At 39.5% G+C, this 27259-nt stretch overlaps 1 protein-coding gene across 1 annotated transcript in view; it reads right to left on the bottom strand.

The window, feature by feature from the left end:
- Positions 1–7142: 7142 nt before the first annotated feature.
- The window catches only part of dchs1b (dachsous cadherin-related 1b), a 97469-nt gene continuing 77352 nt past the window's right edge, over positions 7143–27259 (bottom strand). The window contains exons 8-29 of the mRNA XM_055148251.1: positions 26082–27128; positions 25824–26011; positions 25545–25641; positions 25204–25361; positions 22132–22566; positions 21373–21668; positions 20721–20836; positions 18428–18667; positions 17806–17931; positions 17302–17511; positions 16600–16856; positions 15872–16078; positions 14944–15340; positions 14576–14689; positions 14015–14226; positions 13250–13401; positions 12817–12947; positions 12179–12465; positions 11550–11691; positions 10799–10970; positions 10294–10703; positions 7143–9637 (exon numbers count right to left, since the gene is read on the bottom strand). Of these exons, the coding sequence (XP_055004226.1) occupies positions 7590–9637; positions 10294–10703; positions 10799–10970; positions 11550–11691; positions 12179–12465; positions 12817–12947; positions 13250–13401; positions 14015–14226; positions 14576–14689; positions 14944–15340; positions 15872–16078; positions 16600–16856; positions 17302–17511; positions 17806–17931; positions 18428–18667; positions 20721–20836; positions 21373–21668; positions 22132–22566; positions 25204–25361; positions 25545–25641; positions 25824–26011; positions 26082–27128 (7442 nt within the window). The 3' untranslated portion in view covers positions 7143–7589. The remainder of the gene's footprint in view (positions 9638–10293; positions 10704–10798; positions 10971–11549; positions 11692–12178; positions 12466–12816; positions 12948–13249; positions 13402–14014; positions 14227–14575; positions 14690–14943; positions 15341–15871; positions 16079–16599; positions 16857–17301; positions 17512–17805; positions 17932–18427; positions 18668–20720; positions 20837–21372; positions 21669–22131; positions 22567–25203; positions 25362–25544; positions 25642–25823; positions 26012–26081; positions 27129–27259) is intronic.

Raw genomic sequence — 27259 nt, 5'->3', positions numbered from 1 at the left:
TTGAATTACAAGTCAGTTTGTTTAAATTAAGAGTTATGCAGCAATTGCTGAAAAAAGACAGAGGGAACTACACAGACCATGATCTTTTGCACCATTTCAGCGCAGACTACATGAAGAAATAACAGTTGTGAGAACAGTTCTAAGTCTTAGTTCTTTGGATTAAGTCTTGTCAAGACATTTCAAGAGGAAAAAGTAGCATATTAACAGTTTTGCCTCCACAAAATATGGACTTGGATATCATTAAATTTTAAAATATATTATTCTAGTAGTAGTAGCATAAGTATGGTGTCTGAAACATAGACTGTATAAAAAAGTGGACAAAGGGAGTGTAACGTCACCCATAGTGTTCGACTCCAGTCAAATGAAGCTCATGATACTTGCAAATTTGGGGCAATATGGGGCAAATTTGGAGCTGAGTTCAATACTGGGAATTTATTTGCAGACAAAATAACAAAATAAATACACTAGGATCATGTAGAATGTGTTAATACAAACATTTTAAGGCCAAAATGATGAGGTTCACAACAGTGGTTACAAAAAGAGGGGTGACTATGTTTAGGTAAAGTCAATTGAAGCCAGACTTGTTGGAGCCGGAAGAGCTCCTATGCTCACTTCCTATTTGGAACTCAGCAGTTAACAGTAGAGGTGTAACGATATCCAAGTCTCTCAATACGATATTGTCATGGTATGAACCTCACAGTATGATATTTATTGTGATATTGTTGGAAAGCTCACAATATGGTGGAGAGACTCACTATTAGGGATGTAATGATATCCAAATCTCTTAGTACAATATTTTAACTTTTCACGATATACATCTCACAGTACGATATTTATTACAATATTTTGAGGAGGCTAACAAAACTGTTAATATGCTACGATATCATGATATTTTTGTAATTGTTACATCCCTAGTTAACAGTTTAGCAAAGTCCATTTATACAGACAGATAATACATTTAAATACATTTCTTTCTTTTGCAGTATTTGCCTGTTTTTAAACTCCATACACCTTTACCTTAACTTGAAACTACCACTACATGACATCACAAAGTGGGACAGAACATTTGAGCTGTGGAGATGTAGACAGACTAATAATAAAAAGTTACTCAAGTATGTGTGAATGAAACAAAACACAACAGCAGGTATGTTTTTAATGACATTATAACTTGGCTTAAAGCTCACAAGAGTTAATTTTCTGTAACTTTTAATGCTAGCGTAATCATACAGATTTTAACTACCTGTTACTGTTCATTTTCCATGGCAAGCAAGAAAGGAACCACTTGCATGTTATAAATGTTCTTGTGCTACAGCTAATACCTATGACATGCTTTTAACACTTCCTGGAACTATTATTATATTTCAAGTCTTGGCCAAGTCCTGTCTTTTTTATTCACGTATAAAAGCCACAGCTGATTGACACCTGCACAGTTTCACTCTGAACCCGCTCTGGCCAAGGGAAAATTAGCATAATTATTCCTTTCCACTAATTTTCCTCCACCGTTGCAGTTTATTTGGCTTGCATTTAAATTCTGATTATTATTTTGTTCTCTTTCAACCAAAAGCAATGAACGAGCCAGGCTTTCATTAAAACTTTCATGTAATTCACCGCTAATTAACAACATAACCAACATTTGAGCTGGTTCCATGTAATTTATTCAAGTCACGAATCTTGAACTCATTACTTCAGTTGATCTTGCTTCTTGTGCAGTGTGTAGAGGTTATAGGGAAAGTGACTATTGTAGAGTAAGCACTAAAGAAGCAGCTCTACATGACTCAGCTGTCCTTTTTCCTCTGTTACTATTTCACTACTGCACGCTAAGGGGAATACGGCTTGGGCAAAAATAGCAACAAAAACATCTTTAAATCTTCAAGGGGAGTATTTTGTTATATTACTTCCACTGGAAATTTGGATCTCCCAATACCACACTAATAGTGGCTAAAAGGACCTTCAACCAAGACCCTAAACTAGACCTGAAGTAAATGAGGACTAAAAACATGGAACTGATTAAGATAACAACAAAGCTAAAAAAAAAAAAAAAAAAAGGTTAAAGGTGCACTATAACTTGTCTTGTGGCAAGTGCTTCACCTGTTTGTCTCTGTGAAGATCATATTACTTTGCATGTAATGTTCTGCAGAATGCCACTAGGCTAAGGTCAGAGCTGTGTAGAAGCAAACCTGTTCACAAAATACATATTTTCAGGATATTTCTTAGCATTAAACACACAATTGATTCATAAATTGATAGATATGTTTAATGGCCAAGCAAAAAAAAAAAAAAAAAAAAAGCACCTCTCATTAAAGACAAGCAAGAAGCAGACCGCAGACCCTCCACCAAAAAACATGACATGACCAAGATTGAATTAAACCAGGATCACAGGCCCATTTTAATCTAACTGCTGTTGTGTCCTTGGGCCACACACTTTGCCCATCACTTGGCTGTGAATGTCAATGGTCAGAGAGACATTAAGCACATAATGGTTGCAACATTTAACCAGGCCTAAACCAGCTCCAAACCACTCATCAGTAAACAGCGACATTACACAAGTGGACAATGTTTTCACAAAATACACTGAAACACAATAGTGTTAATAGTACTTCTATGTGTTATGAGAAACCAGGCACATATCTTTCATGCTAGTTCAGATAACCCGTGATAAACAGCCTGAAACTTAAGCCTCGCACATGCAAAGGTCAGAGGTCACGGATGTGTGTGCTCATGTAGCTCCCAAGAGAGATCACACCACGCACCAGGGCCAAGTCACTCCAGGCCAAAGCAAACTTAAATCACATTGAACTTTTGTTAACTCTGGCATCCAGTTCAAAGACGTTTGTGGATGAAAAGAATGCGATTTAATCCTGAATTGGAGCCTAAAAAGTAAATTAAATTATGGAAATTTCAAAGATTTATCTTAATGTGATAGCATGATTTAGGGCTAAAAATAGTTTTGACTGTGTAGAGAACCAATTATTTAGAGAAACCGTAAATCTCTGAATGATCTTTAGTAGAGGTTAGTTTGGGTCTTGGCTGATTTGTAATTGTCCACTACAGGTGGGACTATGTCAGAAGGCTATAGCACACATATGAAAAAATATGTTATAAATGGCACTGGCACTTTTTAAACATTATCCATTAGACAACATTATGGGATATACTATCATGTGTAAAGTTCTGAGTACATTTCCGTTCATATATTTCCCACACTATTCTATAAAAAAGTTCAGTGCAAACAGTGCGTGGGAAGACCAGTACTGATGAAAGGTAGTTCAGGAATCACCTGGAATAGCCACAAAGAGGAGCTCTAATGTAATGTGTTTTTCTGTTTTATCCAGTGCAGCTGTAGGAGACCAAACTGACTCAAACAAAGTATGTCTTCTGTTTTGTCACAATGTGGCTCTTGTTGAGAACAAAACAATGCTCATATTTACATGTCATCTATTTAGAAATGAGAATTCTGTGATGGGCTTTATATTTCATGTGTTATCATCAAGATAATCAATGAAAAATAAGTTACAATTTTACTCTAAAGACTGATTATTCATTTAGTTCTCCATAACTTTGCTACATACATTGTATATCGTTGGTGCTGTTTTGTACCTCATGGCAAGTATTTAGACACATTTTCCCCAGATTTTGGAAGAGAAAAGCGTGCCAAGTATGTGCCTGCACAGAGCTGGAGGTCAGCCAGTGCGGGCTGGGGGCTGTTGTGTGTCCCATTTGAGAAGCATGTCTTTGAGCGGCCAGGCTGAGTAGTGTGGGGGGCTACAGCAGGTCCTGGGACAGAGGTAAACACAGCTGTGTGGACATGACCATCTAAGGGAGGGCTGCACGCTCATCTGTTTGTATTCACTTTGAGCAGAAAGCACCAGAGCTCTGGCATATGTCCATTTAGCTGTTTTGTTTTGCATTTTTGAATGAAAAGATTATGACATTTATATTTTACACAATGCAATATCTGACAATAGCCAAGTGATCTGAGTTTGACATTTGATATTGTGCACGGCTCTTGATTCACTTTACAGTCCGTATAACAGTATTTATTTTGGTCACAAGTTTTGGGTCATGATCAATAAAACAGGACTGTCAATAAACACAGGCAAAATTAATTTCCTCTGGAGGGTAGTTTCCCCTAACCTTGCACAGCAAGATGGATTCTCGTGATATTTGTGAATCCACAAGCTCATGAGAATCCACCTTGGAGTGTGCCGCTGTTAGGTTAATTGGGTGTGTGGACCAATCACATCACAGCAGCACTGAGGTATGTGCAGAAACCAAAGGTGAAGTGCCCAACTGAACCAAAACAAACATGGCAATGCTGACAGATGTATTTTTAGCCTATTTTAGAATCAATATAGACTATTTTGTTTGTGAAGAATGTGCAGAAGGTAAGCACTTTGTGCATTTGTGGACAGGGAGGATGTCTGTGCTTTTCTCTCAACTGGATGTGTTTTGGCTTCTTCTGGCGTTGTAATTCAGAGTGCTGCACATATAAGTTATACATTAGTTTTGCCCTGAGATGTGGAAAGGAGCTCAGAGTAGAGTCACTGCTCCTCCATATCAACAGGAACCTGCTCCTTTATGGGGGAGTTCAAGGGACATGACCCTGTCCACATTGCAAAGATTATTCTTTTTGAATGGTTGGAGAACTCCTGGTGTGAAGAGTGAAGACTTGGTGTCCTTGAATAGATGATGACAATAGAGACGAAAGAACGATAGATTGATGGTGCTCCTGGGTCTGAATGTAATTAGACAAACAGTATTTCCTTCATACGTGCAAATACCACACTAGGATCCTGTTGTAACCTGTTTTTATTTCTTGGCTAATGTAGCTAGCCACAGATGCTAAAGTCCTAACTGGCAGATGTTGGACTCCACAGTTTAGCACCTTCCTGTTGTGTTTACCAGACCGTGCTGTTCGTCTCTGGAGCTCCTCTCTGTGGGTGGCTTGTTCTGCATCTTGTCCAAATCCATGTATCTCCCCTGTCCTGTACATTATAGCCAAATTAGGCAGAAATCGCAACAGCTACACAAACAGGCCTGCGCTCCATATGGAATAAACATTTGTAATTATTCAGCCACACATGATATTACTTTATATGAGCTAGGAGCACTGATGATTGAAACCTGGCGTGAAATTTGGTTGAGGTATTTTCAAAAAGACATCCAGTAGGCCTGTTTTAATCCTCATGATTCCAAATATAACACAGTAAAGTGGAGCAATTTGTCAAAAGAGATCAGTAGGAATTTATTATTTGCATTTTAAATACATGTACATCTCAGCTCTGTGAATCAACCAACAATATAACCAGAAAACAACAGCATACACTAATGACAATGATATGTAACATTTAACTCAGTCTGTGCTTAAAGACATATTATGTAGCTTTTCTAGATGAGGGTCCGCAGCAGGCTTGTTTCCATGGAGGTGGTAATTTTTTTTTTCCTTTTTTTTTTTTCTCTGGATTTTCTACAGACTGGTATTTAACTTTATCTATTTCCATAGAGACAAGCAGGTGATGCCAGTGGACCAAGTTACAGGTCAGATCTATGAAAAGATGACACCTCGCACTGTAAGAATGCATGTTTTTAGGGATTAAAACACCCATAATTGGATAAATTGCAAGATATAGTACAGTTTAATGCCATACTGTGGAGTATTCCAGGTTCCACCAGAAAAGTTACATAGTGCACCTATAATTTTAATGGGAAAATGTATAAGGATTTAGAGGAAATTTTGACCAAACCTATATGTCCACACCTCAATGATGTAAAATGGAAAAAAAAAGTTAAAATAAAATGGGCATATTGACTTTGCGTTGTATGAATAGGCAATGTGTCTACTGTATTCTATCCATTCACACCACACACGTTTTTAAAATAAATCTTGAATCTTTGTCTTGGCCTTATAGATTCTTATATGTCAGCATAGTGTGTGAGGGACGTGAATGATGACCAAGACTTATGCATTTCTAAATGAAAACATATGAGTGTGGACACAGCCTATATACAATTGTAAATGGCCTGTCCAAAGACCATCATGTTTTTGATCTATAGTTTTAGATGTTATAAAAATGGGGCATGTGAAATACTGTGGGTGTGGGTACAGTCTCTATTACTCTTCTAATATGTATACGTAAACATATTTTTAAATGAAAATTAGTGTCATTACAATTTTCAGTTAGCAGCTTTTTGCTACATCAAATTATAAGGATGTTGACATGTAAAAGACAGTTGTAATACTGAACTGGTAGATCATTGTACATTCATTGACTTTTTTTTCCTGTGCTACATTTGACCAATGCTCCCTTAATCTGACTTTGATTGGTGCTACCCCTTTCATTGTGCTGAGATGAAGTTCACAGTTGATGGTTTTAGTTTTTCAAACAAATTCAATAGATTTGTGGAAGCACTATTTTTCAAAGACACAGAGGTGACACTTAGTCCCTGAAAAACAGAGGGTTGAAACTAGAGCTGAAGAAATGACAAATTATCTTTTGGAGAATTTGACAAACAATTTCTAAGTACATAGCATCATACAGAATCCATTTTTGTATAAATAGTGATCAAAACATATTTTTTATGTCACTCACACAAGAACAAGAACACTTAAAAAATGAAATATTTTACATATAGTACATAGCAGAGGCTTCATACATACACAAATGCATATTAGGAATTACACAATCCTCTCTGTGCGAAATACTGCTGTTTTGAGATCTGATACTTTCTTATAAAAATATATAAAAAATAAAGTAAAAATACATGTCCTCTGTAGTGATAAGGGGCACATTAGTCTTTAGTGTTGTTGAAGCTTGGCAACATGTATCCTTGTGAACAAATTTTCAGTTCAAATACAGTTCACTGTAAAGTCAGAGGCCATTTTAAAAGCAGCCACGAGATAAGGTAAAAGCTGTAACTTGTCCACAAGAGAGGAGCTGTACTCTCTGGCCAGCCAGTGAGGTAAAACATGGAAACTACATTATCTACAGCTAAGGGATCTCCGACTGTCCAACATGGAAAGTGCCTCCTCCATGTTTTCTGTTCAGTTCAGCAGACCTGCGTCACAACAAACATGAGATCTTGGGCTGGCCCGGTCAGCCTAAAGAAACCCATGTTATAATCCATTAACACTGAAAGAGTAATACTGTCAAGTATCTACCAAGAAAAAGGCAGTCACTGAAATGCCTCGATCTGGGCACATGGCACAAAAGTTCCTTCATCAACAGTTTTAGTCCATTATACTCCATACATTCCACTGAAAGTTGAAAAATGTTTACTATGTGCTAGTTGTCCAAAAGTTCAATTTAAATAAAATACATAAAATCCTTTACAATTTCTTCTTGAGAACTAGATTGACAACAACGTCTAAAAGCAGGCTGCAAGTCTTCCTTTATGGATTCTCATTAGGCACTCAGATTTTATGCTCTTTCCTGTAGTCTGTCCGGCCTGAGACCATAGCTGGGACTGTTTGGGCACTTCGCACAACAGTTTTTCCTTTTGTTACATTCCAAGTTGTGAAAGAGGCAAGAACTCCTAGTGTGCAGTCTGTCTAAAAGTACACTTTAAATACAAACATTTAACAAAAACCTTCATATTCTCATCTCATGGTCCGGGCTCTGGTCCAGTGAGGGCTCCCTAGTGCTGATCATAGAAGCTGATGGCCCCTGGTTGACTCCGAACGGTGAAACTGCCGGTGATCTTGCAGCCAGTGGTGATAAGGATGGAGAAAAGCTTGGAGACATGGCAGCTGAGGATATTGATCCCTCATGGCTGATGGGAGACCGTCGTAGAGATGCTAAATGCGGGAATGATCGACCAATCACTGGAACTTTTGGAGGAACTGACATGGCCCCTGGATGAGCCACGGACGTTATAAGTGGCGGAGGGTCAATTCTTGATTTTGTATCTATTTTGGGTTTTGGTTGGAAAGGTGGGCGTGGATTTTGCGTTTGCTGAGCGGTTTCATCCTTGAGCCTGGCAATTTCTGTAAAAACATTAGCTAAAGGTTGGAACTGCGGACACCAGTTCAGAAGGTAGTCCCAGTTGTAGCTTCCTCTTAGCTCCTCATCGCTGGCGACTATAGCGGTGAGAGACCCGTCCACGGAAGGTTTGCCATCTTCTGGAAAAGCGTAGTCTTTGGGGAGAGAAATATTGAGCCCTCGTCCCACTCCTAGATACCCTCCTCCTTCATCTCTGTAGACTGGCAGCTGTCCAGAAAGCAATGTCCCGCTAAGACTGCCCCCAAGCTTCTTCCCCTTGAACCAGGTGCTACCTTCTAAGCTGGAAGGCTCACAGGAGATGTCTGATAACTGATCTGCATCTTGTTGGATACCGGAATCAGGACCTCGGGCTGAGATGTGCTCTTGCATGGATGAAGTTATGGAGGCCACTCTTGGGTATTCATTGATCATTCTAATTTCATCGTCTTCCGCTGCTTCGGCTGAACCTCTGCCACTGGAGTGAGAGGGGTCAAGTGAGCCTCCTCGGGGGTACGGGCCACCTCCTGTGCCACTCTGGTCAGCAGCATACCCTGGCAAAGTTTGGTGATAGATTCTTTCTCCTGGTCCGGAACTGCATTCGTCTAGCTTTTGCATGGCAGTTCCAGATGCAACATTTCTATTTCCTTTATCCTGTGCTTTCTTTCTTCTCCTAGATTTTACCAAGAAAACAACGACTGCCATGACAACCAGTAATACTATGAATCCAAGTGAAACAGCGATTATGCTTATTAGCAAAATATTGACGTCAGGAGCAAGGCCAAAGTTTGTATTGGTGACATCAATGGAAACCTGGGCAGTTGTAGTCCTGGAAGAATCAAGAGGGCTGTGAGCTTTTACATCTAGATTCATTAGTCTAGCTTCTCGTTTTGACCGGCCTGAACCTGAACTGCTACTAGCACTGCCAGAACTGTCCAGCTTTAAGAAAATGACACCAGTGGTTTTATTGACATCAAAATAAGGCGAGGCGGTGGGTAACGAGTACAAAACAATCCCGTCAACTCCCCCGTCTTCATCGTTGGCCTGAACTTGTCCAATGCTCTGTCCTTTTTTAGCTCCTTCTGGGACCTCAAATGAAAACTCTGAAGATGTGAAAAGTGGATCATACTCATCTTCACCGGTAACAAAAACTTGGACGGTCACAGTGGCAGAGTGGTTACCTGAGTCAACGGCTAATGCTACAAAGTTAAATGAGTTGACTTTTTCGAAATCAAACGACATTTTGCTCCTGATTTCTCCTGTATTCTGGTCCACTATGAAGCTATCTTTGCCCATGCTACTTCGCTCGATCATATAGTACTTAAGATGGCCGTAAACACCAGTGTCGTGGTCTATGGCATGGAGGACAGTCACCGCAGAGTTGGCTGGTTGGTTTTCCCTGATGCTGGCTGTGAGGACTTCCACAGGGAAATATGGGTGATTGTCATTCACATCTTTGACTTCAATAGTGATGGGGGCTAATGCAAAGTGGCCTTGTCCATCTGAGGCCTGAACGATGATAATGTGAGTGGATTGGTGTTCCCGGTCGAGCGTTCGCTGAAGTCGTAAAGCTCCGGTCCACTGGTCCACGGAAAACAGGTTAACCTCATCTCCAGAGCTGATGGTGTATTGGATCTGAGCATTTGGAGTGGAGTCGGGATCTGTCAGAAGAAGATGACAATACATAAGAAAGCAATTAAGTGCTTATGTTTGATTAGAAGAAAAACTGAAAAACAAAACTACAATTGAATAAAAGTCAATAAAAGATATGATTGCAACAAGACAAAAATAACATCTGGTTTGCAATTAGAACTAAGTCAAGTCTTATGGTTGATGTCATTTCATAATTTAAGAGTAATAAGAATAGTAGTGTATCTGTAGGGGAATGATGCTCTGTAGAAAGCACTACAGTTTTTGTGGTAAAAGCTCCCTGGTAGTTTTTTTTACATCCTCTTTTTAGTTTAAATCAGAATGCCAAAACACTGATTTCATTTTACTCTATAATGAGTCAAATGAAATCAGCATACAATTGGCATGGAGTTAAAACGACTGGCAAAACCTTGAGTTCAATTGATAATAGCCAAGGTAACAAAACAGATATTGAGAAAGACAGGGCAAACCACATGTAGAGAAAAAGACAATGCTTCATACTATTTCACAAAATCAGAAATGAGTGTCCATTTGAACCATGTACAACTCTCCAGGAGACAGTGAAATCGATGAAATCTATTTGTAAGCTGCCAATTGAGAAAGTATGGTGTCCTATGTTGAACTAAACCTTGATTTGTTTTTTACTGGTAAGATTAGTGTTGCTCACCTGTTGCGGTCAGTCGTATGATCTCCGTTCCAGCAGCTGCTCCTTCACTGAGAGCCACAGTGTAGTCTGCTCTGCTGAAGACTGGAGGATTGTCATTCACATCCCCAATGGTTATTACAGCAGCCACACTCGAACTTCTCTGAGGTACTCCGCGATCTGAAACCACCACTGTCAGATTGTAGAGCGGTCTCGTTTCAAAATCCAGTCCCTCAGCCAATAGCAGCGTCCCAACAGTCTGGAAGCCCCGCCCCTCCAGGTACCGAACGCTGCTCTCAATCTGGAAGGCGTTCCCGTCGTTCCCGTTGGCAATAGCAAAGTCAAATCCACAGTTTTCACGGGAGAGGTCGCTGTCAAAGGCTTCAAAAGTCAAAATGGTGGATCCCAGAATGCTGTCCTCAGACACAGTGGCTCTGCAAAAGAATGGAAATTTATTTAAAGTTGACGGTTCTCAAGGTGACAGCATAATACAGCAGGAAATAAACGGATACAAGAGTTTTTGGCTGACCTGTACTCAGACTGATGGAACAATGGAGCATTATCATTGACGTCAGAGATTTGGACTTGGACAGTGGTGAGAGAGGACAGCGAAGGAGAGCCTCCATCACAAGCTTCAATCACAATATTGACAGAGGGACGTTCAGGGTCGAACTCAGCTCTCTGATTGATGAACAATGTCCCTGTGTTTAACAAGAACAAGCAGGTCAAACAACTGCATCTGCTGCATGGTAAACAATGCCATATGCAAGAACTATTGTTTTGTATTTATTATCATTGGTCATATCTGGGGTTCAAATAAGAGTGGACTAATACACAGCTCAAACTAAATATACATTTTAATCTGACATTGGGAAAATTAGCTTTTCTATAGATATTCATTATGAACATAGATTTTTTAAAATGATTCAGGCTTACTCACTACTTAATTTAGGAGGTTAGGATATTAAGTAGTTACGAAGCCTGAACCATCTTTATTGAACTATTTATTCATTATGAAATCTAGTTGTAATGGAGTGCTATGAAATTATCTTGTACAGTTAAGACAAAATTGTGTAGTGTTTATATTTCTGCTTAGTCATACTGCTGCTTCTAGGACACGTCATTGCTGCATTTCTATGGTTCATTTGCAATACACTACATTACGTGAAATGAGATACTATAGACTCAGACTATAAGATAATGAAATAAAGATGCATTTGACTTTGTACAGCCATGACACAGCTAAAATAAGCTGTCAGAGAGCATTATGTTGCGTGTACCGTTATTGGGGTCGATGTAGAAGCCCTCCTGTGTGGATGACATGACTCGGTAGGTGATCCGGCCATTGTCCCCTGAGTCTCTGTCAGTGGCTGTTACCGTGACAACGGCACTTCCTGCTGGGGTATGCTCGGGCAGTGTCACCTGAAGAAGGAATATATTAAAATTTTAGCATCTCATCATCATAGTCCTAATTTATGAGAGTAAGAAAATAAACCAACACTTCACAAACAATAACACATGCATACACTACTCGCATCCTCACCAACCATCCTTGTAGTTTTCCTAATTTTAATTGACTGAAAATGGGCAACACGTGCTAGAATTAATACAAAATTTTATAAAAATAAACTGGTGCGTTGACAATTCTCCTCTGACAAGACTTGGTTAGGTCCTGTTTTAGTCCTGGTTTTGTCCAGGTTTAATCCTGACACTGGTCAATTTTTAGGAACAATTTTTGTGTGACATTTCAAGCCATGTTAAAGGCCAGATAAATTCATGATGGTGAATGTTGCCTTTTTTATTTTTGTATTTTTTTCTTCTGTGGGAAAATACCTTCATAAAGTAGAACTAAGTTGTATACAGTTCTATAAGAAAAAGGAATTTGGTAATGAAATGAATGGATGAATACCTGATACAGATCATTAGTAAACGTCGGTGCATTGTCGTTGATGTCCTCCACTAGTATTGTGATATTGGCCTCGGTATCATGGCGACTGTCGGATGCTCTCACAGTCAGGGTGTACCAGGTCTTCTCCTCAAAATCCAGAGGAGCCGTGAGTGACACACTGCCACTGAAGCGGTGGATGCCAAACCTCCCCATGGCTGCAGGCTCCAGTCTCAGAGAATAGGACAGTGCCGGGCTGGAGTCTACGTCATTACCCGTTACCAAGGTGATCTCTGTGCCAATTAAGGTGTCTAGAGAAGAGGAAAAATGGGTTAAATTGTGTACTTAATATCTGAAAATAGGACAGTTACCTTAAATTATAAAATAGGACATTTTTTTAAATACAGTACCACCCTTACAGTCTTTTTACGATAAGTTTGAGTTTAAATATTGCACAATTGTCAAACATGTTACAGGTCAATTGAAAGGGAATGCGCTAAAAGTAACAGTAGTTCACCTTTATCACAAAAAAGTCTTGTTAAGTGATTCATATTCGTATCAGTTTTCTTTTTTGTAACTGAAATGTAACTGGTTCCAATACCAAAAAACAAATAAAAAAGAAAAAAAGTTACACAAATAAAAAGTAATATTTATACACTTACTTTCTGGGATGCGTATTTCTTGAGGCACGGGAATAGTTGGACTGTTGTCATTTTGGTCGACTATAATCACTGTTAGCGTGGCTGAACCTGCAAGCTGCGGAGACCCTCTGTCAGTGGCTGTAACAACCAATCTGTAAAAGAATTAGAAAATTCATATTGTCAAAAATAAAAGTTTAAAAAGTTATTCATCTGTCTGGCTTGGGCATCTGGTTTGCAGGTATGCTCAGCCTCTGTCTTCAGCAGATTATGTCCACTTCCTCACCATCTCTTTCAACATCCTCCATCTGACCGAGTGTGATTTATAAATTTCTAAATCTAACTTTTTCCTTCAGTAGATGTAGTCTGTGATATAAAAGACTTCACGGCACGCCTCATTTTAAAGAAACATAAAGAACATTATATGGGTGTATTTCTGCTGCAGATCTGTCCTCACTTGGTCTGGTTGAAGATCTCACGGTCCATGATGGCTGCCGTGGTGATGGTTCCTGTCGTGGGGTCGATTTTAAACAGTGCAGCCCAACTTGACGCTTGGAAAGAGTAAGTCACCTGACCGTTAGAGCCTTGGTCCACATCCTCAGCCACCACCTGGACACAAGACAGAGGAGGAATTTTATTTATTTAATTCATTTAACTATACTATTTTCACATCTGATCATACACGTCTGAAACAATACCTAAGAAAAAGAAAAATCATGAAGAATTCACAGTAAAAGGTAAAAAGTACATCTCCTATCTATACTATCCTTTCTGATTAAAAGAAAAACTATAAAAATATTAATCTTTCATGGATATTATGGTGTCTGTAATAATAGCTTTTAATATATTTGATAAAGCAAAGGTTTCTGACTTTTTTTGGAAATTTGTATATACTGTATCTTCCCCACAAAGAGTACATTATATAAGGAGCACTTTGAGACAGTTGAGATAGCTGTGCACTGTCTGCTGCTAATAATAAAGTTTTTTTTTTTTTTTACTGTCCCAGAAGTAGTCCACCCCAGTTTCACTTCTGTCTGAAAAAATCTGACAGGTAGTAAATCTAAGTAGTTAATGTCTTACATAGCCTTCATATTCTAAGGTTCCCAAAACAAATCAACTCAGCTAAGTTTTCTTTAGACATCAAGAGTCTCCAGCCTCTTTTCATGCTCTAAAAATACTTGATAATGTGCTCACAACATCTAATATGAAAGTTTTTACTCACTTGTATAATGGGCTGCTCATGTCCGTGCGCCTCTCTCAGGTAGGCCACATAGTTCTGCAGCTGAAAGCGGGGCAGGTTGTCATTGACGTCCTGCAGAATCAGGTTTATGGCCATGAAGGTCGTGGAGGTCACGGTCTCCGCCTTCACCACAAGACGCAGTCTGGGAGAGTCCTCGAAGTCCAAGCCTTTGGAGCTCTCCACTGTGATCTCACCTGCAAGAGGAAGCCAGAGTAAGCAACAAAAGAAGTACAAATAATCAAATCAAAATCTCAATTTGGATGGTCATAATAAACTGCTTAGACTTCTACAAACATGTTCTGATATGCATGTGTATCAATTTAGCAGTTCATATTAGTTCTTCTCTCCAATGTTTATGCTCCTGGGTATGTTTAAAATGGGCACACTGAAGTAAATCTTGGTTTAAACAAAAAATAAATCACGACAGTAATTGCAATACTAGTCCAAAGAATTACAGTTTAATATTCTGCCAACATATTTTGCCATAATAAAAATTGGAAAACAATAAAAGCAAAAAAAGAATGACTTGGTTTGTGGACTTACCACTTGAGGAGCTAATACTAAAAGACTGTTTTCGGTTTCCACTGAAGAGGCTGTAGCTGATTCCCCTATTCGAGCCGTCTGGGTGTTGAGCCACAGCCTGGAACACCGCTGTACCTGAAAGATGGACAAAAACATGACATTTGATTATTATTACAGATGAAAAAATATATCTGATATTGTGTTATTGAGTTGAAGATTGCAGTAGTATCATTCATTTCTTGTATTTATTTATAAGCAAAAGCATTTATAAGTCATTATTAGTCTTGGAAATAAAATTCTGTAATCATAGTTATGTTCTTTTATATCTGAATTTACTTACAGATACATATTGACAATTTAAAAAATATATATCTAAAATGAAGTCTAACCTTTGGCAGCATTCTCCTGTATGTTGACATCTCGGGCATTTCTGGAGAACCTAATACCACTATACTGGACCTCCTTGACAAAGATGACCACCACGCCCTGAGCAGACTGGGCGGGGCTGCCCTGGTCCATAGCCTCCACAATGAGAGTCCTCTGGGCCTGGGTTAGACCTGTGAGGGGCTCTGTGGCCTGGATCTCCCCTGTCAGAGAGTTAATACTGAAGCCTTTGACTGCAGTGGCAAAGCGGTAAAACACAGAACCGTTGGCTCCGAAGTCCTTGTCCTCTGCTTTCATTGTGGCCAAAACGCGCTGGCTACGTTTACTAGACACTTCTATGATGAGTGGATCCTGGAGGAAGAATGGAGCGTTGTCGTTGACGTCTGTGATTGTGACTATCACCTGGAAATAAAGAAGACAATGGTTAAGCTCCATGACCTAACAATTTAGCTAAAAATGAAACACAAATTCAAGCTTTTTGTCATTTTGAATGTGTCAGAACATTTTTAAACTATTGTGTCTGGAGTTGTTAATTGCTATGGCAACAGTCCTAATTTGTCATCATTTAATCGGATAGATGTGACCACTGAGATATTAACTGTTTTATGTTGGTGGGTGGGACACTGTATGTAACAACAAGTGAAGATTTGTTTTCAAAGTTAATGTTTTCACAACAGGAGAGAATTGGGAAGTATAAGAATTTAAGTGAGTTTGACACTGGCAAACTTCTGATGGATCGACAAATGGACTCCAGCTGCTCCTGTGAGGTGTTTTCAGTCAGCACAAGCTACCGCAGTCCAAGACACACTTCAGATTTAAAAGATAGTTGGGATTTAAAATGCATTGTGGTTATAGACACATATTAGGTGTGTGGTCATAAAGTTCAATTTGATCAGTGTTTGTATTTTTGATATATTTGGGACTGCTTTTTACCTGAGCTGAAGTGTTCCTGGGTTCGGCTGGGGACAGGTCCACAGCTAGCACCTGGAAAGTGTATGTGGCCACTTTCTCTCTGTCCAGGGGAGCAGATGTGATGATATGTCCCGTATTTTCATCGACAGTGAACGCGCCGTATGCTTCTTTACTCAGGAAGTACAAGATCTTTCCATTGAAAGCTTCATCCTTATCTGTAGCTTTGACCTGGAAATTAGATTAACATCATTGCACTGATCAGATTAATAAAAGGTATTAACTGCTGTACTGTAGATCAAAAGAGATGAATTTCAAGACGGAATTCTGCTATAACTGGCAATAATGTGTCTTTTAGTCATAATTCCTATTGTGTGATATGTTGCTGTGACAATCATCTTAAAGCCAAATACTTTTTATTTACACGTCAGTTTTTCCCTACAGAAGGCTTTATTGGACAGGTCAAGTTTTAAACAAATACAATACAATACAATAAAAATAAAATGGAGGGTAAGAGTTGGAAGAGACATTAAGCAAATTGCCAGACCCAGGAGTCTATTTCACAACACTGAGGCAAACACAGAGCCTGGCATATTCTGCAGCCTGAATCAACAGACTATTATAACACTGAAAATAAAGGAATAATGAATACAATGTTTTTCTTAGTTTGTGGTCTTATGTTCTTGATAATGCTTGGTCTACCCTTATATGAGCTGATACTGTCATCATTGTACTTTATAGATGCACCCTACCTCCAAAACAGGTGTCCCCACAGCTGCGTCCTCGGACACCTCCACTGTGTAGCTGCTTCTCTCAAACACAGGACTGTTGTCATTGACGTCCAGCACCCGCACGTTGACTGTGACTGTGGTGCTCTGAGGGGGGCTGCCCTTGTCCGTAGCCACCACCTCCAGGTTGTACTCTGAAGTGGTCTCTCTGTCCAGGGCCCCAGAGGTGGACAGAGCTCCTGTGCTGGCATGAAGCTGGAAATCTCCATCTGGATCTCCACCTGAGGCCAAGCGAAAAAGAAAGAGAATTACAAGATGTTTTTGTAAAATGAGTGATGAAAGATGTAAGAAAGAGGGATAAGCGGGCTATGCCAACTCTGCACATGTGGTTGAATTGACTCCAGACCCACTGTTGTTGAGTAAAAAAGCGTTATGAATGTACAAAAATACATTACACAAATAAAATACACACACTTCTGCCAAGGCACTGGTTCTATCAAGCACTTAAAACAATACAGTGCCCAGGCCTGAACTAAAACACAAACATCTTCTATTCTAGGGGGATGTTCTCAAGTTTCTAATTGAACCACAAAACCCCCTCAAAATAGACAGAGTGACTATAAAAGGATCAAGAGCCAGACAAACATTTACAACTTGCACAATACTATACAGAGAAATAATAATGACTACATATGTATACAAAATGTATCTAATATATCTTTTCACCTGTGATCCTGTACTCCAGTTGTCCATTAGGCCCCAGGTCGGGGTCAGTAGCTTTGAGCAAACACAGTTCCACAGGAGCCTGGTTTTCAGGCACCTCCAGACCGTACCACAGCTTAGCAAACACGGGGGCGTTATCGTTGACATCCTGCACCTCCACTCGCACGACTGCTTTGGCGAAGTTTGACGGCATCCCTCCATCTCTGGCATAGACTGGAGAGACAATGGATAAATCATTACATTTCACTGTCAATCTTGATGTAACCAATTAAAATATATGTATTATGTAATGTTTTCCCTCAGTATAAATATTAATGGTTCATGCATGTTTGAGCAATCCTGCATTATCCTGTATTTAAGGCACTAAAACTTAAAGCAGCACTTCTCTGGTTCTTAAAAAAAAAGAAAAAAAAAAAAATCTTAATCAATATTGTGTTTTACAATGCTCCAAATGTAAAATAATAATATACTCTTTACATGATCAATACACGATCTAAAATGTCTCACCGGTCAGAGTGTAGTGGTCGTGAAGCTCCCGGTCCAGTTCTCTGGTGGTGGTGATGGCTCCAGTCACAGGGTTAATCAGGAAGCCCTCCTCCGTTACCCCTCCATATGTCACATGACCATTAGAACCTGTGTTCAAAAATACACAACATTTACTCAGATAAACCAGTGTGGCTTCAGTAGGACATTTAAAGACCCAATTAGATTCCACATATACGAGCTGTGTGTCTGTTAACCACACATTTCATTAGCTTGCTCTTTAGCCTGTGGTACTTTTGTCTATTTATAAGAGTTTACTGCTTGGTTTGCAAGTCTTTTCCAACTGCACAAGCAATAGTCTTTAATAATCCTTACTCAAGTTGATATAGCAACATAATATTTTCCATTTCCACCATGGGACCAATTTAATTTCTGGTTAACTGAAATTATATAGGATTATATAGGCCTACACTTAACACTATATGATCTGCACTACAAATATAATCAAATATTTACTTCTGTACTTTGACAAATTAGAGCTGGAAATGATATACTAAAAAAGTGCTAGGTGTGCAATTTTTTCCACTTATCAAGTTTGTCATCTAGAGCATAAGGGACCAGTCTATAGTAAAGACTTGGAGTTCACCTTGGTCACGGTCTGTGGCAGTGACAGTCAGCACTGTGGTCCCTGGGCCTTTGTTCTCCATGACGACGGTCTCAAACTCCCCCCTCTGGAAAACCGGGGCTTCATCGTTCACGTCAATCACTTGGACGCTCAGCACTTGAGACGTGGACAGCTGAGGTATCCCATGATCCTCTGCTACTATGGTAAGATTGTACACCTCGTGCTCTTCACGATCCAGGGCTTTGAGAATGGATAGAGAGCCTGCAAAGAAAAAAAATCATTAAAATGTTTGCTTAGGTGCGTTTCAGTTATGACTTTAAACTAAAGCAATTTTCTCTACCCAAGAGAGGCATTTGGGATAAGCCGAAAGACGCCGTAAAACGAAGCAATTTTGCTTTTGTTTTATGGAGCTTTCCAGTGAAAATAGAAGTTTGTGACACGATAACTGTTTCACTTCAACTTATTTTTTATAGAAATAATTCAAGTTTACCAAATAACACATACAGATGGAGCCAAACAGAGCTCAACTGCTATTATGGTTAATTCACAAGGCAAAAGGTCAGCCTAATAACCTGAGAGGAATTAAAATTGATACAAGACTGGCTAAAGAAACTATTCACCATTTCTTACTTTCATTTGACTCTATTATGTGCTCACTCCTGTCTTTATCTCAAATACAAAAGGAGGTCAGCCAAAGTGATAGGAAACATGACGTGTGTACCTGAGCACTGCTGCCAATAGTGTCCAGGTTAAACAAGTGAAAGATACAGGATAGACCATTATAAATCACAAATGTCCTCAAATGCCAAACACATATATCAAGTGGAGACTTCTGTGGAGCTTTGATGTTTCTTTAGTCCATATTGAAAGAATATTCACTGCTTTATTCTGCTCTATAGCCAAAGTACTCCACTGACAAAGCTGGTATAGTACTTGAAGAAAAGTAATGGGTTATATATTGGTGATTTAATATCCTGTTGTATCAAAATGGTCATGGACTAGGGTATGGTCTAAAGACTTTAGCGAGTTTACCAGGCTATATATGTATACCAGAACTTATTTTGAAATGATTTGAACCTGTTAACCACTTAAGATCATAGAGCTACTTCTAACAAGGCTGGATTCTGTCATCATTCAGCAATAATGTTTCATGCAAGAGTTTGTATTTCTCTGCTTTGACAATATATTATATACAGTATACTCATTCAAATTAATCTCAGACCCTAGCTACAAAAGGGTGTTACAATTGGATGCAACTAATTTTTCATGATGAGTTTACTTTTTGTTTAGTTAAATACATTAAAAAGGTTTTAAAATAAGTTCTCCTTCTCACTTTCTTATTACATTTAAAAATCATTTATATTATTCATATTCAATTACAAATAATGGTTGACAAAATTAAAATGATTCAAAGCTCATAATTCTGCCCTGTACAAACTATCGCCTTTGTAAACAGTAAAAATATTGAGCGCAACTATGACAGCACTTAAGTAAGGCAAAGGGCAGAATCTTCTCAGGGCATTAATAAAACATATATACTTCAAAACCACAAGAGAAGCGACCGTAAACTTTAAAGTGGCCTTTGAAATTCTCTGAGCAGCCGTAATTTCTAATAGCACAACTTCACATTGGCAGCAAAACATATCATTTAGAGCGCTAACCAGGCTAATGATACACCACACATTAGCTAAGTGGTTTGGTAAATGTCTTCACTAAATGCTAATCGGCTATTATAGCTATTATTAACCTGAAGTTCAACATGGGAAAGTGAACACAGGTTTTATAAAGGCTAAGACTTGGTGCCATCTGGAACATGCATTAACTGTGTGCCTAATCTTATTTCAGCCAACGTCAAGCACGGCCACACCATCTAGCCACCCTGTGCTTGTGATGAAGAGATTATAATGGGATGTATAGGATATCAAAGGAGCCGTACCTCCCCAGCCAGAATAAAGAACGGTTCCCACGGATAGATCTATTGCGAACTTCATATACATTTTCTAGTTGTTAGTTGTAAGTGATTTGAGTGTTTTAGCAGTCAAAACACCATAGATGTTTTTAAAATAGCGTCCTAATGGAAATATTGGCTTATGCGTTTGTCAGTTTTTCAATCCACAATGAAATCACACATGAAGCTCTCAACATTTCAGCTTGTGTTAAATCATTCAGCGAAGAAATTATATTGCCATTTATACAGCACTGATGGGGTGTAAATTGGATATTTATAGGAATTTTTCTCTAACCGCATAGTCCATTTTATTATTGCTGCATTATGATATTTTTAGATTAGATCTCAAGCTGTGAAAATGCTTACCAGTGCTGGGGTTGAGGCTGAAGCGTCCAGCGCTGTTTCCTGCTTGGATCCTGTACGAGACACGTCCATTTTCACCCTCGTCGTTGTCTCGAGCCATCACGTACAAGATCACAAAACTGTTATGAAGAGACAGAAAGAATTGCATTAAAGATTATGGAGTTAACATTGTTTGTGAAGAGTGATTAGAATACATTTGTATAATTAGTTTTTTCCATACAACTTCTACACACAAGCTAACATCATGTCCACCTTCACTGCATCAATAAAACTGTATTATTCTATCAATGTAGTTATTATCCCTTGCATGTTTGTGGCTTTAAGTCTAATTTTGCACAATGATTGTTCATCAGTTCAATATTTATTATCTAAAACATATTTTTATGCAGTAACCCATTTGTGTAGAGTCACACCCAATGATTTCCCCATTACCCTACCAGAGAGATATGAAGATGCTAACAACTCAAGATAACATTCTTGCAAAAGTATTTTGACCCAGCAGTTAACAGAATTGTTCCATGGCTCTTTCTTAACTTTTCATAAAATATATGAGTCGATCTCTATTCCACTAATCCATTTCTAACATTACAGTTCTTCCAATAGTGCCAATACAGCCAATCCCAGTTCTGACATATGAAACATGAGCACTCCTTACCCCACAGGCTGGTCCTCCATGACACTGACTGCAGACGGAGAGCTGAAGACTGGGGCGTTATCATTTTCATCCCTTACAAAAATCCTGGCAGTGACCGACCCCCACCGGCGCTGCGAAATGTCCACTGCCTGATCGGTGGCACGAACCACCAGGTACAGAGAGGGAGTGGTCTCGCGGTCCAACCTCTGTCCCAAACTCAGGACTCCAGAGACGGGGTCAAGGGTCAAAAGGTCAGCTGTATCAGGCCACTGGTGCTCAATGGAGTAACGGAGCTCACTGTTGGGGCCACTGCCATCCTGAAAAGTGGACAGGAAGTAAATGTTTAGTAGCTGTCTGTTGTACAGCACAAAACCAGAATCATATTCATATTCAATATAAACAAGTTACAACTGAAATGAACGCTGCAAAAAGAAATAAAGTACTAGTTACAATTCTTTACAGTAAGTTTCAGTTTTTAATTCGAAAAATTAAGCCATTCATTCAATGTGTGATAGCACCTCTACAATTAGAAAAAAGTAGAGTTGTTCTGAAAAAGAAGTGGCATTATTAAAAGTTTGGTGAAGTTTGATGATATTCAAATTTCAGTGACTCTAAGAAAATGTATGGCATGCACCACCAGCTCACATTACTGCTCTTCAATCTTTGTCTCTTGTATTTCAGAATGACATATGAGAACTCTTTAAAAAGACAGTAAAATATACTCTGCTTTCATTTGACTCGCTCAATGTACAAAATGTACAAAACAAAGCACTCACAAACCTGGTCTATAGCTTGAAACGTGTGCACAAATGCTCCTGGATCGATATTCTCCTGGACCACAATAGAAATGGGGTCCTGAGTGAAGTGGGGAGCATGGTCATTGTTGTCCTGAACATAGATGTCCAGCTGCACCAGGTGGCTGCTGGGATACGCCTGGGAGAAGTCAGACACCTCCACCTGTAGAGAGTACCTCGATCCCCTCTCGTAGTCCAGTTCTCTCACCAAATACACATCTCCTCTGAGCCGGTCCACCATAAACGTCCCATCACGGTCGGAACCACCCACCACCAGATAAGTCACCTGACCCTCCACTGAGTTGTACTGGTCACGTGATCGCACAGAGCCAATCACAGAGCCTGGTGTGGCCCCTTCAACAATGTTCAGCATCATGGACAGGACATTGGGTTTGGGGCTGGATTTGGATAAACTGAGAACCTGAAAGAGAACACAATGACAACCATATTATATTTCTTCATTAGTTGCAGTCATCGTTTTAGTTTTTTTATGATTACATGGCTTTTGACCATTTAAAAGATAGAAGACTTTGAATTATAGTTTTAATGGCAATGGTCCTAGATTGAAATAACTTGAAAACCAAAGATAATTCATTAATCAATCGAACAAGAACTTTTGCCCAGTTTAGACCTGATATAGAGTGCAGTGTCATGCATGCTGTTGGATGTAATTTCCTATGATATTTCACAGACAATGAATCTATATCAATCTGTTCCAAGACCATCCCTGGAAACAGCCTTGTGCTCTAGTCTGTTTCTGTTTTATTGTTATTACCGTAATTACCCTCGGAGGAATTGCGCATGAAGACATTATGTACGAGCTTGCCAACACACATACCAATACTGAGGTTGTAGCATTTTGGCTAAGAGATAAGAGAAAAAATCTGTGAACTAAGACTAAAACATAATGATGCTGATGGGAATAAATTATCCAAGTCAAGTTAACGACAAGTGTGTTTTGAATATCGCTAGTCAGGTTTGATAACAGTTCAATAAATGCCAAAAAGTGAATAGACGCTAAGCTTCAGCACATACGAAACTTAAAGGACAGATCAAAGTGGTCTGTAGACAGTGAATAGACAGAGATTTTAACAAGCTATAATTCAACATCAGTGTAAGGGCTGACTGTTGAACAAATGAATACACAATTATTGTTGGCCTGAGGGGACGATGCTGGTTTGTATGATGTAAACCAGAGAAATACTTAAGGATAATTATAGTATTCTGTATTAGACATTACTTGATTGCAATGCACATGGAAAATAGCTTAATCAAATAGTTAAAAGGAGTGGCCCCTTATTATCTAATGTGTATTTGTATAATGTGGACATCTACTTAATACACAGGTCTAAATCGATATTTTCTGATGATGTATTTGTACGCCAAAGCATTTGTACATACTATATTAGTTTACTCCATAGATCTCTGGAGAGGTGGCTCTGCTCACATGCTTGCTTTTGAGTAATACCATTATGCATAATTGAATAAATGCAAAATAGATATTTTTAATGCCATACTATGTAGCATTTCAAGCAAAGCAATAACATTTTATGGAGACAAGCAGGTAGTGGATCTCCCACTTAAAGTTACATCGTGCACCTTTAGAAATGTATTATAGCAATCTTGGTCATACATGGTAAATAGTCACATTTTTCTAGAGCACTTTGTCAAGGAACCGTTCACCCATTCACACACACTTTAATACTCCAGTGTACGCATACACTGGGGGCAAGGACAGTTAAGTGTCTTGCCCAAGAATACAACAACAGAATTCATCAGTGGGGGCTGGAAACCATTCTGGATTCTAACCGCCAACCTTCAGATCAGTGGACACCACTGAGCTACAGTCACCCACTGAGCTCTTAATAGTTGTTTATTAAATGCCATTTTAAATGAAGCCAGTTTTGTCCAAAAATGTCCTTGAGTCCACTGTTTAGTGAAATCTCAAAACCATTATAGTGGAATGTTACCATTATGTTTTTACATTCACAGCATGTATGTCCTACAGCAGCTACCGTGTGTATTTCAATGTATTACTTTTCCTCTTGATGTGATTTGATGCAGCTGGATTCCATCAAATCTCATCTGGGAGCGTTTGTTTCCAAGGTGCCTGCTCCCCTTCTGCCTAATCTCAAAGTTGCACAAGTATATATGAAGCCAGCAAGTACCAAAAGCTAACACACCCATTGTAATTAGTAGCTCCTTTCCTCTCTCAAATCAAATCATATTAAAAACACTGAACCAAAAACACAACACCACCCTGAAAAAATACTTCCACTTCCACAATTTGAAATTCCTGATTGAACACGTTGATACGCTGGACAGGGCCTGAAGAGAGTCCAAATTTGTAACTGGGTCCAGACAAGTTCCAGCCTCCCGTGGACTATGGGGTTTGGTTACCTCTTTAACCTCTGGAGCAGGAAGGAGGAAGTAGATTGGAAATATCTCTTGTTTGGACAGGCAAAGATTTAGTTTCCTCCTTAACTTTCTGTATCGTTTTGTAAATGTCTTTTGCAATTCATGGGATGGTGGTTTAAGGTGAGACACAACAGGTAAAACATGCAGTACAGTACAGTATATTAAAGGAATGTAAACTGGACTATATATTGACAATACTACGTACATATGTAACCCGTGCCTAGCTTTTTCTTTATGATGTTCAGACAATATAACACAAAAATGTCAATCTTATATTAAAAACTATATCCTCCTTTGACATCTTCTAAGAAAGGACTAACGGGTGCAAATAAATGTCAGATAAATTCATTTACCTTTTTGTCTTGTTTGAAGAAAACCAAACTAAAAAGTAATACCTGCTGAAGGATGATAAACTCCACAAGCTGCAAAACATTCATGTTCAGAATCTGGTGGTGAAAGGTTTGTGAGCTAGAACTGAGTTGGGAGTTGCTGCTAACAGTTATGTTGAATTTCCTCCCTTTGTTGCTATTTGAGAACAGGATACGTTTGGAACAAGGACTTATATATAAATAAGAGGTTATATGAAAGATGTTATATCCATCTGCAGGAGATGTTTCATAATGTCATGTGGTGTGCTTACCTGTATGCGTATCTGGCAGGTCGAGCTGAGTCCAGGTGTCCCGTGGTCTGCAGCGGTCACAGTGAAGGAATACTCTGAGCGCTCAGCCCATCTCAGAGGAGAGGCAGTCCGGAGCTCACCACTGTTTGGGTTCAGGGAGAAACGCTCTGCTCTGGGACCTGGAGAGACAGATGGATTTAAGTTTATTATTAGTAAAACCAGGATGGAAGAACTTAGTCTCAAAAATATATATAATTAATGTAAGAAAAACTATTCATTCAATGCAAAAATCGAGTCCAGATGATAACTTTTTGAAACATTTCTTACTATGGAAATATCTATGAAAAAATGATTGCACCGACCTGATAAGGAGTAGAAAATTGTGCCATTTTCTCCCTCATCTGGGTCTTTGGCTGTTAGTGTTGTTATCACAGATCCAGATGAAAGTCCCTCGTTGACCTACAAAAATTAAATAAAGTTAGAAACACACGCAGAAATGGAGAAATGCAGAAAGTGTATGAACAAAAGAATCCATATATTTCCATTCAATTTCTGCACTCTTTGTTACAACATTGTGATGGCTGGTTGAACTGTATAATTAATTATTTGGCCATATATCTCAACTACTTAATCTTTCTTACCTGTAGCAGCAGTTCCCTGTCCGGCCTCACATGAGAAAACATTGGTGTGTGGTCATTTTCATCCAGGACAGTGATGTGAGCTGTCCCTGTAGCGCTGCGAGGGGGCGTGCCTCCGTCTTGGACCACCACAACCAGCTGGTAACTGGACTGCTGCTCTCGGTCCAGTGCCAGGCGCGTACTTATCTCACCTACAGGAAAAACATGGTGTTTAAAACTTCAGATTATTTTTAGAAGGCACTATTTGGAAGTTAGCGTTACCTGTTTGCGCATTGATCTGAAAGTGCTTGTCTGGATGCAGCAGTCTGTAGGTTAACCTAGCGTTAAGCCCTGCATCTCTATCCGTCGCCGATACTCTTCCGAAACCAGTCCCAGCCATGAGATTCTCCCCAACAGCCAAAAATACTCTCTCTTGGCTTAGTCTTGGCGCATTATCATTTTCATCAGTCACCGTTACTCTCACTGTGGCACTACCGGTTCTTCCCACTCCCCCTTGTCCTGAAGTGGCTAAAACAGTCAGTAGATACATATCCTTCACTTCACGATCCAAAGAACTTCGAACAAAAAGCCAACCGCTATCGGGCATGATCCCAAATCCTGCAGCGTCGCCATCTGGTCGGAGGCGGTAAGACACAGGGGAAGAGGATGTACCACCATTGCCAGAAGATTCTCTGTTTAAAGCTCTAACTTGCAAAAAGCGAGTATTGAGAGGTGTATTTTCTCTCAGTTCAACGCGATACGTCAAAGTGTCAAAATGTGGACCTTGAGCATCTTGAGCTTGTATGTGAACGACAAGGGTGAAGGTAGAGCTAAGCTGGGGTGCGCCTCCATCTTTGGCAACAATTTGTAGGTCATAGCGAGGGACAGTTTCATAAGATAGACTCCCGATTAGTCGTACTTCTCCACTGCCACGGTCAACGCCAAATGTCCGCTGTCCGCTACTTCCAGCAGCTCCAGCAGACACCAAGTCAAAACTGAGCTGACCGTTGTGGCCCGAGTCCTTATCCGTTGCTTGAATACGGTAGATTACAGAGCCCATTTTGGTGATTTCAGGGAGAAGTAAAGATTCAGAAGACGAAGGGTAGAAGAGCGGGGAGTTATCATTGACGTCGGAGATGGTGATGCGGACTCGAGTGGTCCCATAGGCGGGAGGGGAACCCGATCGGGCCTGGATCTCCAACTCGAGACTGGAGCAGATTTCGTGGTCCAAAGGCAGAGCAGTGCGGATCGTGCCAGAAGAGCTGTCCACGGTGAAGTAGCCATCAGGATCACCAGACGAGATGGAGTACAAGATGTCCTTTGAAACACCTGGTAAAGACAAGCAAGTGTACTTTTAATGAGAGTCTTTACTACATATCGTAAAATACTGTGAGAGGATTGAATATAAGATGACATAAAATGAGTGTGCCAAAAATACTATTAAAATTAACTATTAATCA

The sequence above is a fragment of the Boleophthalmus pectinirostris genome, unplaced genomic scaffold, assembly GCF_026225935.1.
Source record: "Boleophthalmus pectinirostris isolate CB_2022bp ecotype Guang Dong unplaced genomic scaffold, ASM2622593v1 HiC_scaffold_12, whole genome shotgun sequence".
NCBI classification, from domain to species: Eukaryota; Metazoa; Chordata; class Actinopteri; order Gobiiformes; family Gobiidae; genus Boleophthalmus; species Boleophthalmus pectinirostris.
Note: the sequence above shows the minus strand (reverse complement) of the source record. Positions and strands in the feature narration are given on the sequence as shown.